Genomic DNA, 14167 nt, shown 5'->3' with positions numbered 1-14167 from the left:
AGGTACTGGCTGAAGTAAAGCTGTGAGGACGGGGCGTGAGTCATGTTTGGGTAGATCAGTTGGTAGAGCACTTGCCCGCGAAAGGCAAAGGTCCCGAGTTCGAGTTTCGGTCGGGCACACAGTTTTAATCTGCCAGGAAGTTTCAATTTAAGATATACACAATCCTCAGTCTTGAGAGGATTAGAAGTCAAAATGCAGTTTTAACATTCAGTTACTATCAATTATTGATAATAGTGAACTACTGTCCTCAGATTTATAACATTTGCATACAGCAGAATTAAAAATTTCACAATACATCATGAAATTGCAAATTTAACATTATTTTGCTCAACATTGCCAATTTCGCGTAATTGTTCACAGAATTTTCCTGTCCTTATCTCTAAATCACTCGTGAATCAAGAACAGCTGCCAACATGAGTAACTTAGAAACAGGTATCCTCGGAGGAGTGAAGCAACTTAAATCACTTTATAAAAGCAAGTCTTGTGGTCTAGACTGTATACCAATAAGTTTCCCTTCAGAGTATGCTGGTGCAATAGCTCCATGCTTAACTATCATATACAACCCTCCAACGAAAGATCTGTGCCAAAGACTAGAAAGTTGCACAGGTCACACCAGTATTCAAGAAAGGTAAATTACAGGCCCATATCATTAACATCAACATAACGTATTTCGAGCTCGAACATTATGAATTACCTCAAAGAGAATGGTCTATTGATACATGCTCAACACAAATTTAGAAAACATCATTCTTGTGAAACCCAGTTAGCTCTTTTACACACAAAGTGTTGAGTGCTATTGACAGTTGATTTCTAGGTTTCCAGATTTCCAATAGGCTTTGTCGCTGTACCGCACAAGCGGCTTGTATTGCAGTTGTGCGCTTATGGAATATTGTCTCAATTACGTGACTGGATTTCTGTTCCTGTCAGAGAGGTCACAGTTTGTAGCAATTGACAGACAGTCATTGAGTAAAACAAAATTGATTTCTCCTGTTCCCCAAGATAGTGTTGTAGGCCCTCTATGTTCCTTACTATATAAACAATTTAGAAGACAATCTGAGCAGCCATATTAGGTTGTTTACCATCTAGTAAAGTCATCAGAAGATCAAAACAAATTGCAAAACTATTTAGAAAAGATATCTGTATGGTGCAAAAATTGGCAATTGACCCTAAATAATGAAAACTATGAGGTCATCCACACGAGTGCTAAAAGGGATCAATAAAACTACAGTTACACGATAAATGAGTCAAATCTAAAGGCTGTAAATTCAACGAAATACCAAGGAATTATTATTATGAACAACTTAAATTGGTAAGAATGCATCGAAAATGTTGTGGGGAAGGCAAACCGAAGACTGCGTTTTATTGGCAGGACACTTAGAAAATGTAACAATCTACTAAAGAGACTGCCTACACTATGCTTGCCCATCCTCTTGTAGAGTACTGCTGTACTGTGTGGGATCTTTACCAGGTAGGATTAATTGAGTGCATTGAGCACATTTTGTATTATCGCGGAATAGGGGGGAGAATGTCACTGACATGAGACAGGACGTAATTAAAATGAAGGCATTTTTCGTTGCGGCTCACGAAATTTCAATCACTGACTTTCTCCTCCAAATGCAAAAGTATTGTGTTGACACTGACCAACGTTGAGAGAAGTGATCATCATAATAAAATAAAGAAAATCAGAGCTTGCACAGAAAGATATACGTGTTCATTTTTTCCATGTGCTTTTCGGGATTGGAATAATAGAGAATTATTGTGAAGGTGGTTCGATGAACCCTCTGCCAGCCACTTAAGTGTGATTTGCAGAGTATCCATGTAGATGTCGAGGTAGGACCCAATCCCAAGAGAGCACTTAATTTGCTGTTAAATGCAGCGGAGATCCTCTTCAATTACTGTCCAGGCTCAAGTGCTATATCTGCGAATAGCTGACTTCAGAAAAACAGGAGAGAAACGATGATGACGCAAGGGGAGGAGATCGACTACGCACGGGACTCAAACCCATGCTGGCGTTGAGCAACAGGGCTGACAGAACGGCAGACCTGACACACCAAGAGCAAGTCAATACAATCTATGCAACAACAAAGTGCAGTGAACTTTTGACACAACACTGTTAACAGGTCAAGTACAAACCACAATTGAAATCAGGACCAAAGAGGAAAACCAATAGCAAAGTGAAGTCATTGACGAGTAGTCAGTAATATGGTGAAGATAGTAACAAACGCTATCAGATGAAGTACATGACTAACTGAGTGGTCGAGGTACATCGATATTTATGCTGCCCGCGAGGGGCACTGTTGTCCGGTGTATTCATGTGGCGAAATGGTGGTGCACTCACTAGACGAGTGGAGCGCTTGGGCGACACTGCCATTGAGGTCCATTAGCTTCGGGGGGCATTCAGCTTTCACGCAGCCTGGTAGCTGACAAGGTTCACGTTCTTTGGTATTGGCTTTTGCGACCTGTCATGTTTGCCTTTCATCTTCAATAATGGTTTCCTTGTGCTGAACTAAATCAGTGACAAACTGTTCTTTGGAAGGCGTAGACTTGCTGAAAGCCGACTGCAGACTTTCCAGTGTGTTTACTCATACTTTTGAGTCATCATGGGGAAATAATAATATTGACAGCTCATTTCCATCTTAGTCTGACAAATGGTAAGAAAAACAAAAGTTGTATAACACACATTGCAGGCCAGTACTAACTTTTTTTCTTGGAAATACTCTAATCAGAATCAATCTTGAAAAACCCAGAAACATTTGAGAGTAACCCTATTAATTACCACTCTTGTTCTGTAATACCCCAGTCGTCCACCATTCATAGGTCATGCCGTTGTGTTACCCCTACTTTGCAGATTTGTCAAATATTATATGGCATGTGGTTTGTGGAAATTTACAGTGACAGCTCAATTTTAATTAATGATTGCTCAATGTGCTATCAGTGCAATACAACCCTGCAACATTTTCTGCTAATTTTTATTTCTTACTTTTGTTAACTTTATGACAGAATTTGAAATGAGATGTAACAGTACTTGTCATTTGAATGAATGTTTAAAAATTGTCTATGCAATCCTGCATGTTAATCATTTTCTTCTACAATAATCTGTGTAACTCTGGCAATGGATTGCGTTGAACCATATTTTCAGCAACCAAGTAGTTCCATTATAGCAGCCATGTTTACCCATAGCCTAGTTATAATATGATTTGAAATGAACTGCTGTGATGCGCAAAGATAAACATTGCGTTTGGATTTTGCCAAGATTATCTTTCGGGATTTTTTTTTTCCATTTTGATGTTTACTGGCACTTGCCTAGTTTTCTATACTTGTCAGATTTTGCCATTCATGTAAGTAAGTAGTATACTGGTAGATACATGCTTATGACGCAAAAACTGAAAAGTTTAATAGGAGGTACAAGTGTGACATGTTATTTATGTCAGGTTGTGTGGCACTTCTGCATCAGTACTAACACTTCAAACAACTATTGGGAGCCACTGTCAGTAAGATAAACAGTTTGTGTAGTGTGAACACTATTACATGCACTCTTAACAAGGAGTAGGCCAGAAATGACTAAGATGGAATATAATCAAACTTCAGTATCAAAAACATATTCTGATCTTGTCATAATTAATCCTTCATTGCTGTCTTAACATGTTGCCATTGTTATATTTGCCCATGCTGTACTGCTTTATCTACAGGTTACTCATTAGCGTAAAAGATATTTAAGATACTTTCATTCAGTTGCTCTTCCAGTATGTACTTTTCTCACTACAGAAAACAGGTGTTTTATTTTGATGTCTCAAATATGTAAAGAACTTAAAAAAACAGGACTGTAATGTGAAAATATGCACCCAAAATAGCACATTGGATGCCTAGTTGGGTTGAAAATGTGATAACCATTAGAAGCCTAACTGCTGAGATTGATTTGTATCACTGAGCTAGGTAATGCAGTGGTTAAGACAATGGCTCACATTTGGGAAGACTGGATTTTAAATTCTTGTCTGATGATCCAGATTTAGGCTCTATGTGGTTTAATAAAATCGCTGGTGTGGGTTCCTTTCAAGTGGACGTGACCTGTTTCTTCCTCCATCCAAGCTTCTGTCTGTACTGATTTCATAACCAATAGGATGTTCAAAAATCTAATTTTCCTTCCTTTATAAGTCAGAACTACTGTATCTACTTAAAACGACATTAAAAGTTTTCGAAAGCTCAATCTTTACATAAAATCATGGGTTTGCATTGGTTTTGACACTCCTGTAGTTAGCATGTTATGTATGAAAAACATAAGTATATATCCTGTATATACTCTGCATTGATTCTGCACATATATGATTTTTTTTCCTGTTTGGTTTGTTGTGCTGAATGTTCCTTTGTGTTTCCTTTTAAAGAAGACATTTCAATTATATAATTTTTTGTCACTTCCAGAACATCCAGAAGCTGCTTGGGTTTGCACCTTCTAGAACAGCAAGCAAGCAAAGTGGTGGCCTCTTTGGACCACCACCTCAACAGTTCAAATAGTTTTCTGGACTTAACCATTTTAAAATTTTTTTTTTTGGAGTAAGTAGATGTGGACACTTTAAGCAGGAGGCTACTGGATGGTTGTTGGACAAATAGGGGAAACCCCCCCCCCTCCCCCTTCCTCTCTCTCTCTCTCTCTCTCTCTCTCTCTCTCTCTTTCTCTCTCTCTCTCTCTCTCTCTCTGTGTGTGTGTGTGTGTGTGTGTGTGTGTGTGTGTGTGTGTGTGTGTGTCTATATATATATATATTCTTTTATTTATTCAGTTTTTGATTTGAGAGTGCGACTAAAAATTCAGTAACTGACGTTTGAGATTTTTTTATGCACTTAAGAAGTAATTTAATTGTGGAAGAGGCTGGTGTAGGAGCTGAATGTATTTATTTCCTAGAAGTACAATAAAAATAATAATTGTTGAACACATTTATTTGGGAAAATGTTCCATTATAAGGGGCTGTGATTTGTGTGTGATGAAGTTGTTCCTATGCTATATTTTGTCACTGGACTTTCCTATAATTGTTTTTAAAATTTATTTGTTTTTATCCTCCAATAATAAATTATCTGAGTTGTTACTGCACGTCATTTCATTTAATGCATGCTTCTAGTGGTGCTTGTGTTTATCTCGCACCCAGTAAATTCCACATATAAATGTAAGTAATGTCCAGTCACAGAGTGAATTGGTACAGAGCAGAATTTGTACGTCCACACTCGGAATTTTCAAGAATGTTCCCACAGCAAGACCAATGCCGGCGACCAGGATGTCCAGCATGGCCATGGCCGCAACCCTGGTAGCCACCTGGTGACATAAACAAAATTAAGTAATGATGATGTCTGTTATTTGTGGGTCCTTATTGTACAGTGCCAACTTCAGTTTCACATTGGTTCTTATACATTGATGCATTGTATATACATGTACAGTTTGCATGGAAACTTAATTTTAAAAGAAAAATAATGAAAGGAAGTGTTATATTGTTTGAGAATACAAGATGTATAGGTTAAAGAAAATGTTTGTGCCTTATCTTCCCTATATAAAGCCTTTTGTTAGATATTCTATTACCTGGCATTTTCCCACCACATCCACATGTAGCAGTTTTGCTCCCGTTACTGGAACAAAAGCTGCAGCAATGAAATGTCCCATGGTGAGGACGCAGTGTCCTCACACAGACCAGGAAAGGACTTCCCTGTAAAAGATATGCAAGTTGCATTTATAAAGGCGGCATTTTCAGACACCGTCTTTGTTTACAAAATATGACAGTGTACATGTGAGGTGTTAAGGCAGTGAAAGGAACTTGTTACCACTGGAGTGCCACAAGTTCCTCCAGAAATCATAACACAACACATACATCATGCTAACAAATGTAAATCCACCTGATGATGGAAGTTTACACCTTTCAAATACATCATGGAGATAAATAGTGACTGGTAACAGTAAACATGTTGTTTCATTTGATTTCATTGTCATTGGTGATACTTTGTTTCTTCTTTTATGTCAATTAATGCAGCAAGGGAATGTGTATAATTTATGGGAATGATTGTAATAATTGATGCTGATGAAATATGTATTTATATTCCATAATTGACAAACTTTATCTGTTGAAAACAATATGAGATCTTTCTTTTCTGAATGATCGAGAAGGATGTACTCTGCATGTGCAAATAATTCCTTAGTATTGTGTTAGATTTCAGACAAATGCATGTTTTATGCAACAAATCATACAAGAGAGAATACACATAGTTAGATGACTGTGTGAGAAGCTAACTAGTGTCCTATGAGTTTTATGAGTTAACACCATCTGTGCAGTTTTGCTCAAGAAATAGCCTTAGTAACTCCAATAGTTTCTCCTGAAATAGCCAATTGACATCAAGGAGTGAATGAATGAAAAATAAGCCAACATAAAAGTGTATCACAGGTACTGATGAGAGAAAATATTTTAATCATAAAGGTTACTAACTGCATTCTACTTCTGCAGTTTAAGAAAAGGTGGCTCCCATGAGGACTTGTCGTTGAACCTCTGTCCCAATAATATAGTGTGCTTCCCTTCATGACACTGTTTCAAGGTACTGGAATAATGTCACCTACAGAATTGTGGATGAGAAACTGAATATGCTGCGCTTACTGTAGAAGGAATCAGTTTATTAGATATAAACCATGAACTGGTTCCCTTGCGTAAATTATTTGCTTTATTATTCAGTTCATACCCTGCATATTTGTCAGTGTTACCAGAAAATTAAAACAAGTTTGGACCTCTGTGCTACACTCAGTGGAAAGTGTACGATGTATTACAAGTTCAAGGACTTCTCGCTTTGTACCACTTATGTAACTTAGATCCATTCTGTGGCTTTTTCGTAATTGCACAGTAATGTAGTGTTTATGGAAATATACTTTTGTCCCCATGGTCATTGACATATCTAAAAAAAATACCATATTACCATAATCTGTTACAAACCTCATAAGTTCATGCAAGCAGTAAATAATGCATTGACTGATGAAACATTCTTAAAGGCAAATGTGTGTCTATAAATAAATTTTAATTACTGAAATAAGTAGCAATTGTTCATTTAGAGTGAAAAAGTTATTGAGAAAACAAGCAATAACAATGTAAGCTACCATCTTGGTTCAAGTTTATTATGTTATGTTTTCAATAACTATCCAACAAGGCCATAATTAATTCCTTTCCCTACTCTTGTGACAACTGAATTATTTCACCACATTAATGTTCTGTGTAACATATTGAACTATGAACAACAGAAATACAGGTTTTCATTCTGTGTTTCTTCAATTTAAGTGCTTTGTTCTCAAATGCAAGCAACACGACCATCCTTCACTATAGCAGTGATCCCAAATGCACAAAATGTTGTGCTGATTATACAACAGTTTGAAAAATTTTTTGGTTTGGAGCAAGTTGATTTTTGCTTGGTGAAAACAAAATAAAATAAACTGTGTAAAAAATGGGAGGAGTGATAATGGTGATGCTGGTTACTTTCCAGGTTGCATGACAGTTAAAGTTTCCAAAATTATTAGCTGTGTCTGTGTATCTTTTATGACAGTTATCACATGTAAACATTGAACAGTGTGTTCAAACAATTAATATATTTGGAATCTATTACTTAAATATATCTTCACCCACAATTATTAAACCTTTCAAGGATTCACCTACAAATAGATCTGTGGTACAGAGATGGGCACCTGCGTGACTCCGTCCTGTGTCAGCCTATGTATGGGCCACGTAGAGAGTTCCTTCCTAACCATCCAGAATCCTTTATCTGGTTCAGATTCATTGATGATATCTTCATGATCTGGACTGAAGGTGATGACACCCTATTCACATTCCTCTAGAACCTCAACATCTTCACCCCCATTTGCTTCAAATAGTCATCATCAACCCAACAAGCCACCTTCCTTGATATAGATCACCACTTCAAAGATGGCTACATCAATATCTCTGTCCATATCAGGCCTGCTGCCAACCACCAACAATACCTTCACTTAGGCAACTGCCACCCATTCAATTCCAAGTAGTCCCTCCCATACAGCCTAGCCACCCATGGCTGAAACATCTATAGTGATGAGAAGTATGGTGGTGTTTTAAGTACTGGTGCCATAAGGAGGTGTGAATAATGTCGATTATTTTGAGGTGTGTGACTGGCAGATACTTTTTCCACCAACAATTCATGCGTCTAAGTTTGCATCTTCACAGTATCACTACAGTTACCACTGTAATGGTCTAGTTGGTATATTAACTCTCCTTTTGAACAGAGTGATATTTACCTCTTCTTTTGTGTAGAAAAGCGTGCACTGACCAGCTCCTTGTAAAGAATGCAGTAGAATAAATGGTTCAAATGGCTCTGAGCACTATGGGACTTAACATCTGAGGTTAGCAGTCCCCTAGAACTTAGAACTACTTAAACCTAAGTAACCTAAGGATATCACACACAACCATGCCCGAGGCAGGATTCGAACCTGCAACCGTAGCGGTCGCGCGGTTCCAGACTATAGCGCCTAGAACCGCTCGGACACCCCGGCCGGCTGCAGTAGAATACAATCATAAATAATGTCGCTGTGCTTTTTGAATTTTGTTGGCTGCATTGTATCCAGTTATTATTTTCAGGATGAAACAATTTAGAAATGAAAGAAACTACCTCCCTTGCTATAAGATATGTTGTAAAAACTTTATGTATTGTAGTCTGACAACACGCAATACATCCACCTGGAATCCTGGGCGGGAAGAGACAGATAGTTGGAGAGCGAAAAATTTGATGTCAGCTTAAGGGAACATTGTAATACAGATATATGTTCATCTTTCATTTTTGTACGGATCTCTTTTTGGTGTGGGCATGTTCATATTGCATCTTTGCCAGTGTTCTGATACTTATTGATTGACATATACTTCAAGGCTGAACCAAAAGAAGATCTATCACAATTTGCCACCCCACAGTATTCTGGCACTGCCCATTATTACCAGATGACTATACAGTAGTAGTAATGCATTTTACAAATGTACGTGACATAAATAATCAAATTTTATAGGGAAGTACCACTTGCCCTGGCTGAGGATCAAATCTCTGTATTTGTCACCAAGTTTATACCTTATGTATCCCCTGCATGTGTCAGATTTATTTATATTACCATTAATTTACATGAAATTTACAAAACTTTAAAGGTTCAGCTTCTGAGAGATCATGACTCGACATAGGGGATGTTGAATTAGAATCTTTTGCTTCATTATTGAGGTGTAACTGCCACTCATAGTTTGTGCTGTCGCATCTCCACACATTAAGTGGTGTTCGTTGTGAGCGTTCCTTGCATTACCATTGGTGCAACTATGGAAAATAGTTCGGCCTCGATTGTGTAACTTTGTAGATGACGATGAATTCCATGTTGTTATAGAGTTCATAGGCTAGCTCCTTAGGATAAGTGTACATTGATGTGTGTTTGGTTAAAAAGTTTGATACCCCGATGGAGAAGCCATACAGTTTTGACCATGGTGATGCAGACTACTTCGTCCATTACATATTTCAGTGTCCAAAAGGCCAAACTGTATCATCGGTAACATGTCGAGCGCTCACTATTTTCTTGGTAAGTCCATAAAGTACTTGCCTTAGTCCCTCCTCTGTAGTAGCAAAATTCAACACCCAGTGCCACTCCAAAGGGCACTTAAAATATTTGCATCATTGTAGACACACATAGGTTTGATCACCACTTCACATAAGTGCGTATTCCTTATTCAACACATGCTAAACCTTTGAGTTAACAGTTTTTCTTGAAGCCCCTTTTTTCTCTGCATGTGTTAAACATCCTTTTCATATACAGTTTTCCTTACATGTCTTTGTATAATTGCGTAAAATTTTACACGACTGGCATAAAGAAATTAAAACATGATGAAAATTTGCTCCTTATAACAACACATAAATGTCATTTTAATTTTAGCTGACACGTTAGGTCTAATACATTGTACTTGTACAAAAGTTTATACATGACTTTGCCACGTCATTTTTGATGTTTGTGTAAAAATATTTAAAAACAAGTGAATAATATTTAAGAAGTCATTTCACTTTCAAAACTCATAAGGCAACATTTCTGGGACAAGTTATTTCATGTTAATTCTCATCGTTAATAAATCATTTATGTCTACAACTTTCATGATGATGAGCTGGTACTCCTTTTAACTTTTAAACTCATGACATTGTAGTTGTTTACATGAATAAATTGCAAAACATATTATATGTCAGGATTGAAGAAACAATATACAGCAGAGTCATGCTAATTCAAACCCCGGTAATCAGAACGTTTGGGTAATCCAAACATGAAAAATGTTAGTCTAAGTATGGAAAACTGTGCGGTAAACTGCTGTACACACTATTTTAATTTACGCAGTACAGTAAACATGTATTAGAAAAATTGGCATGAAAACATTAGGTTTAAACAATGCGTAACAATGAAAGAAAAGCTGTCAAATTTACTAAAATACAGCGGACATTTTATCCCTACATTTTGGATGACAAAAACTCAGTTATTGTTTTTTGGCGTAATGAAGACAGTCTATCATATGACGCATAGTTGCGCCATCATCTCATGAATATCGAATCAGCAGGTGTAGTACTGAGCTGTTGCTCCAAATAACATAGCGCAAGGTCAAGGGCTTCTGCTGCGTCATTGTGTGGCACCAGCTCTCCTTTGTTGCTTTCAGGCTCATTGTCACTTACGTCACAGCAGTCCACGTCTTCCTGGTCTTGAGTCACAGCAGCAACTAAATCAGCGTCAGTAAGGTTCTCCACACATGCCCCATCCGCTGCCATCCACTCATCTACATCTCCTTCACTAGCTTCTTCACATCCAGGGATTGTCTGTATCATTTGTGGTAGATTTTCCTCTTCATTTTCAACTACATTGTCCTGAAATTCAAGAGATGTCCACAGTTTTCTCCACAATTTTCTCAGAGTATTTTTTGAAATATTCTGCCATGCCTCAGCGGCCCAATAAACAACATCCTTCACATTGGTCTTTTTATTTTGTCCACTAAAGGAATGCTATCATCTCGGATTAGCATTCTTAAAAAATGTTTTCGGTAAATCAGATGTAATGTTTGCAGTACACCCTGGTCCGTCGGCTGTAGAAGTGGTGTAACATTTGGCGGCAAAAACTTCACCACAATTTCTCCATTGCATAATTCCTCAGTGCTGGGGTGAGATGGCACGTTATCAGTCAAAAGGATTGTTAGAGGGGACAAATGATTTTCCTTAGAACAACAGAGGGAACAAACTGGCTGTGAAACCATTCTTTGAACAGCTTACCATCCATCCATGCTTTTTTCTTGTTGTGATAATATATGGGCAGGGACTACATGTTGCAGTTTTTAAAAGTTCTGGGCCTAGCAGATTTGCCAATCAGCATTAAAGGCACTTGTGATTACCAGCAGCATTGCTGCACACTAATAGTCACATGATCTTTGCACATTTTAAGACCAGGAGCATGGTCTTCTGCTTTAGATGCCAGGCTTTTTGTTGGCAATGCCCTAAAATTAAGGCCAGTCTCGTCAGCATTATAAATTTGTTGGGTAGAATACTTTTCCTCTCTTATCATTTTTTCAAACTAACCTAAGTATTCCTTCGCTGCATCAGGGTCGGAAGAAAGCTTCTCTCCAGTAATTGTTAGCTGACGGATTCCATGACTTTTTTGAATCTGTCCAACCAACCCGTACACATACTAAAAGGCTCATCAACATTCATTAACTTGTTCAAGTAAACAGCCTTCTCCTGAACCAGTGCTCCACTCAAAGGAGTTCCCCTTTCTCTTTCCTGCGTAAACCAAAGGGAAAATAGTTGTGACAACCACGGTGGACAGAGCCATCACTCCGACGTCATCTCAGACACCGTCGCAATCTGTTCCACCGCGCGACTGTGGCGTGGGGCGCGGACAGCGGAGGGAGCGCACCACGGGCGGAGGGTATTTAAATTGGCCGCCGCCGCGACCGAACCCAGTTCCCTCTAGCAGCCATAGCATACGGATCTCCGTGCCGGCACGTTCACAGGAGCTCAGTCCGTCAGTTCACCTGATGATGGCGACATGTATGATCGCCGAAATATTGTGCCTGTTGGACACTGTAGACCGGCAGTACACCCGTGGATATTTTGATTAAAGGAAAAGAGCTTCATCCACTTTATCATACTGGGACTGTTTCAAAGTCTGCTGAATTTCAAGTGTTTTTCCTGAAGACGTTGCACAGGACTATTCAAGCTTGAGTCGGTTCTTCTTCCAATCACAAATGGTTACTTTACCAACACCCAGTTCTGTTGCCAGTTTAGATACATTCTCACCATTGTCTATCCACTTCAAAGCATTCAGTTTTTCTTTGGGAGTTAACATTGTATGTTTCCGTTTACTCATGATGAAAATACGTACACCACTACACTTGAACGAATACAATACAACTGTTACGCGTGCCAGTGATTGATAACTAACATAACCAAGCACTTTGCTAGCCAACTGGCAGTGCACTGACCTCAGACACTACAAAGGTCTCAACAATGCACAACAACAAGGGTAGGGAGTGAGAGTGATCCGTTGTTCCCACACTTGTTCCCATTTGTTAACCATGGGGTACCTACTTATCTGCTTGGTATACTTCATTCTAGAAACTCGTCACCGTAATTCCGGCTAATCCGAACAAATCGGTAATCTGAACAAGGTCCAATCCCAATTAGTTCTGATTAACGGGACTCTACTGTACATATATGCATTCCCATGAACTACTTTGATCATCTCATTTAACTCAACTGTTTGTAATTCCGTGCTTTCTGATGAAAGGCATAGAGAACTTCACTCTCATGTTTCCAATCAACACAAGCAAGCATAACTACCCGCAGCCATTCGGTGTTCATATCTGTTACTGTTTTTTTGTTCAGGACCTTGACTTTACTTCACAATATTTTACGTACTATAATTTCTTTATATCCACACATAACATTCAAACTATCATATTCATACACATATTTAAATCTAAATAGTTACTCATGTTGTGGTATGGCCCATTTCTTTTGGTACCAGCTATCTAAATTCCTTTCTTCTCATTACAGGGGTGTTCTTTGCATCATTACCTGTAAGAAGTGTAATATTTTGTCTCTGTTACTGATAGCATGGGATTGTCAGGTTCAGTAAATAATGCAATGGAATATATGAGACCAGTGCACACAAGCAATCTCAGTAAAATGGAATTGACACTTACTTCACCCAAAGAAATAGAATCCATCATAAAGTCCTTGAAATCAAAGCATTCTAGTGGTTATGATAACATATCAACAAAGTTAATAAAAGTGTGTTCATGTGAGCTTAAGTTATTTGTGTAATCAATCACTTATCACAGGAACATTCCCGGACTGGCTTAAACATACTGAAGTTATACCTCTCCACAAGAAAGGGGACAAAGAAATGCCATCAAATTACCGACCGATCTCACTTTTGCCGGCTTTTTAAAAAATCTTTGAAAAGGTTATGTTTAAACGTATACTGAAGCACCTTAGTGAAACTAACATACTGTCAAAGTCACAGTTTGGGTTTCTTAAGGGTGCTGATATTGAGAAGGCTATTTACACTTACAATGAAAATGTCCTTTATTCATTAGACAACAAATTAGAGGCAACTGGCATATTCTGTGACCTGCCAAAGGCTTTTGACTGTGTGAATCACAGCATGCTTTTGAGTAAATTAAAATATTAAAGCATCACTGGTAGTGTTGCAAAATGGTTTCAGTCATATCTTACTAATAGAAACTCGTCATTACGTAACACTTCAGCAGTAGGCAATCGGACATAATCTGATCGGAAAGAAATTACATGTAGTGTTCCCCAAGGTTCCATACTAGGTCCACTAATTTTTCTTGTGTGTATTAATGACCTGCCATCTGTTACATTACCAGATGCCGAGTTTGTCTTATTTGCAGATGATACAAACATTGCAAAAATAGTAAATCAAATATAAATTTAGAAAGGGCAGCTAATCAAATATTTACTGACATGAATGAGTGGTTCATAGCCAGTTCACTGTCATTAAACTTTGAAAAGACCCACTATATGCAGTTCAGAACTTCCAAGAGGAGATATAAATATAAAAAAAAACTGGCATATTTTGCTTATTTTCACTCCATTATGTCATATGGTATCATATTTT

General features: G+C 38.0%; 2 protein-coding genes across 2 annotated transcripts in view; one reads left to right on the top strand and one right to left on the bottom strand.

Moving 5' to 3' along the window:
* The window catches only part of LOC126480832 (calcium load-activated calcium channel), a 28700-nt gene extending 23778 nt beyond the window's left edge, over window positions 1-4922 (top strand). The window contains exon 5 of the mRNA XM_050104175.1: window positions 4417-4922. Coding sequence (XP_049960132.1) covers window positions 4417-4509 — 93 coding nt within the window. The 3' untranslated portion in view covers window positions 4510-4922. The remainder of the gene's footprint in view (window positions 1-4416) is intronic.
* A 3-nt stretch (window positions 4923-4925) lies between these two features.
* Window positions 4926-14167, bottom strand: part of LOC126481978 (tripartite motif-containing protein 45) — a 165869-nt gene continuing 156627 nt past the window's right edge. The window contains exons 10-11 of the mRNA XM_050105942.1: window positions 5561-5684; window positions 4926-5299 (exon numbers count right to left, since the gene is read on the bottom strand). Coding sequence (XP_049961899.1) covers window positions 5169-5299; window positions 5561-5684 — 255 coding nt within the window. The 3' untranslated portion in view covers window positions 4926-5168. The remainder of the gene's footprint in view (window positions 5300-5560; window positions 5685-14167) is intronic.

The sequence above is a fragment of the Schistocerca serialis genome, chromosome 5 (genome assembly GCF_023864345.2).
Source record: "Schistocerca serialis cubense isolate TAMUIC-IGC-003099 chromosome 5, iqSchSeri2.2, whole genome shotgun sequence".
NCBI classification, from domain to species: domain Eukaryota; kingdom Metazoa; phylum Arthropoda; class Insecta; order Orthoptera; family Acrididae; genus Schistocerca; species Schistocerca serialis.
Note: the sequence above shows the minus strand (reverse complement) of the source record. Positions and strands in the feature narration are given on the sequence as shown.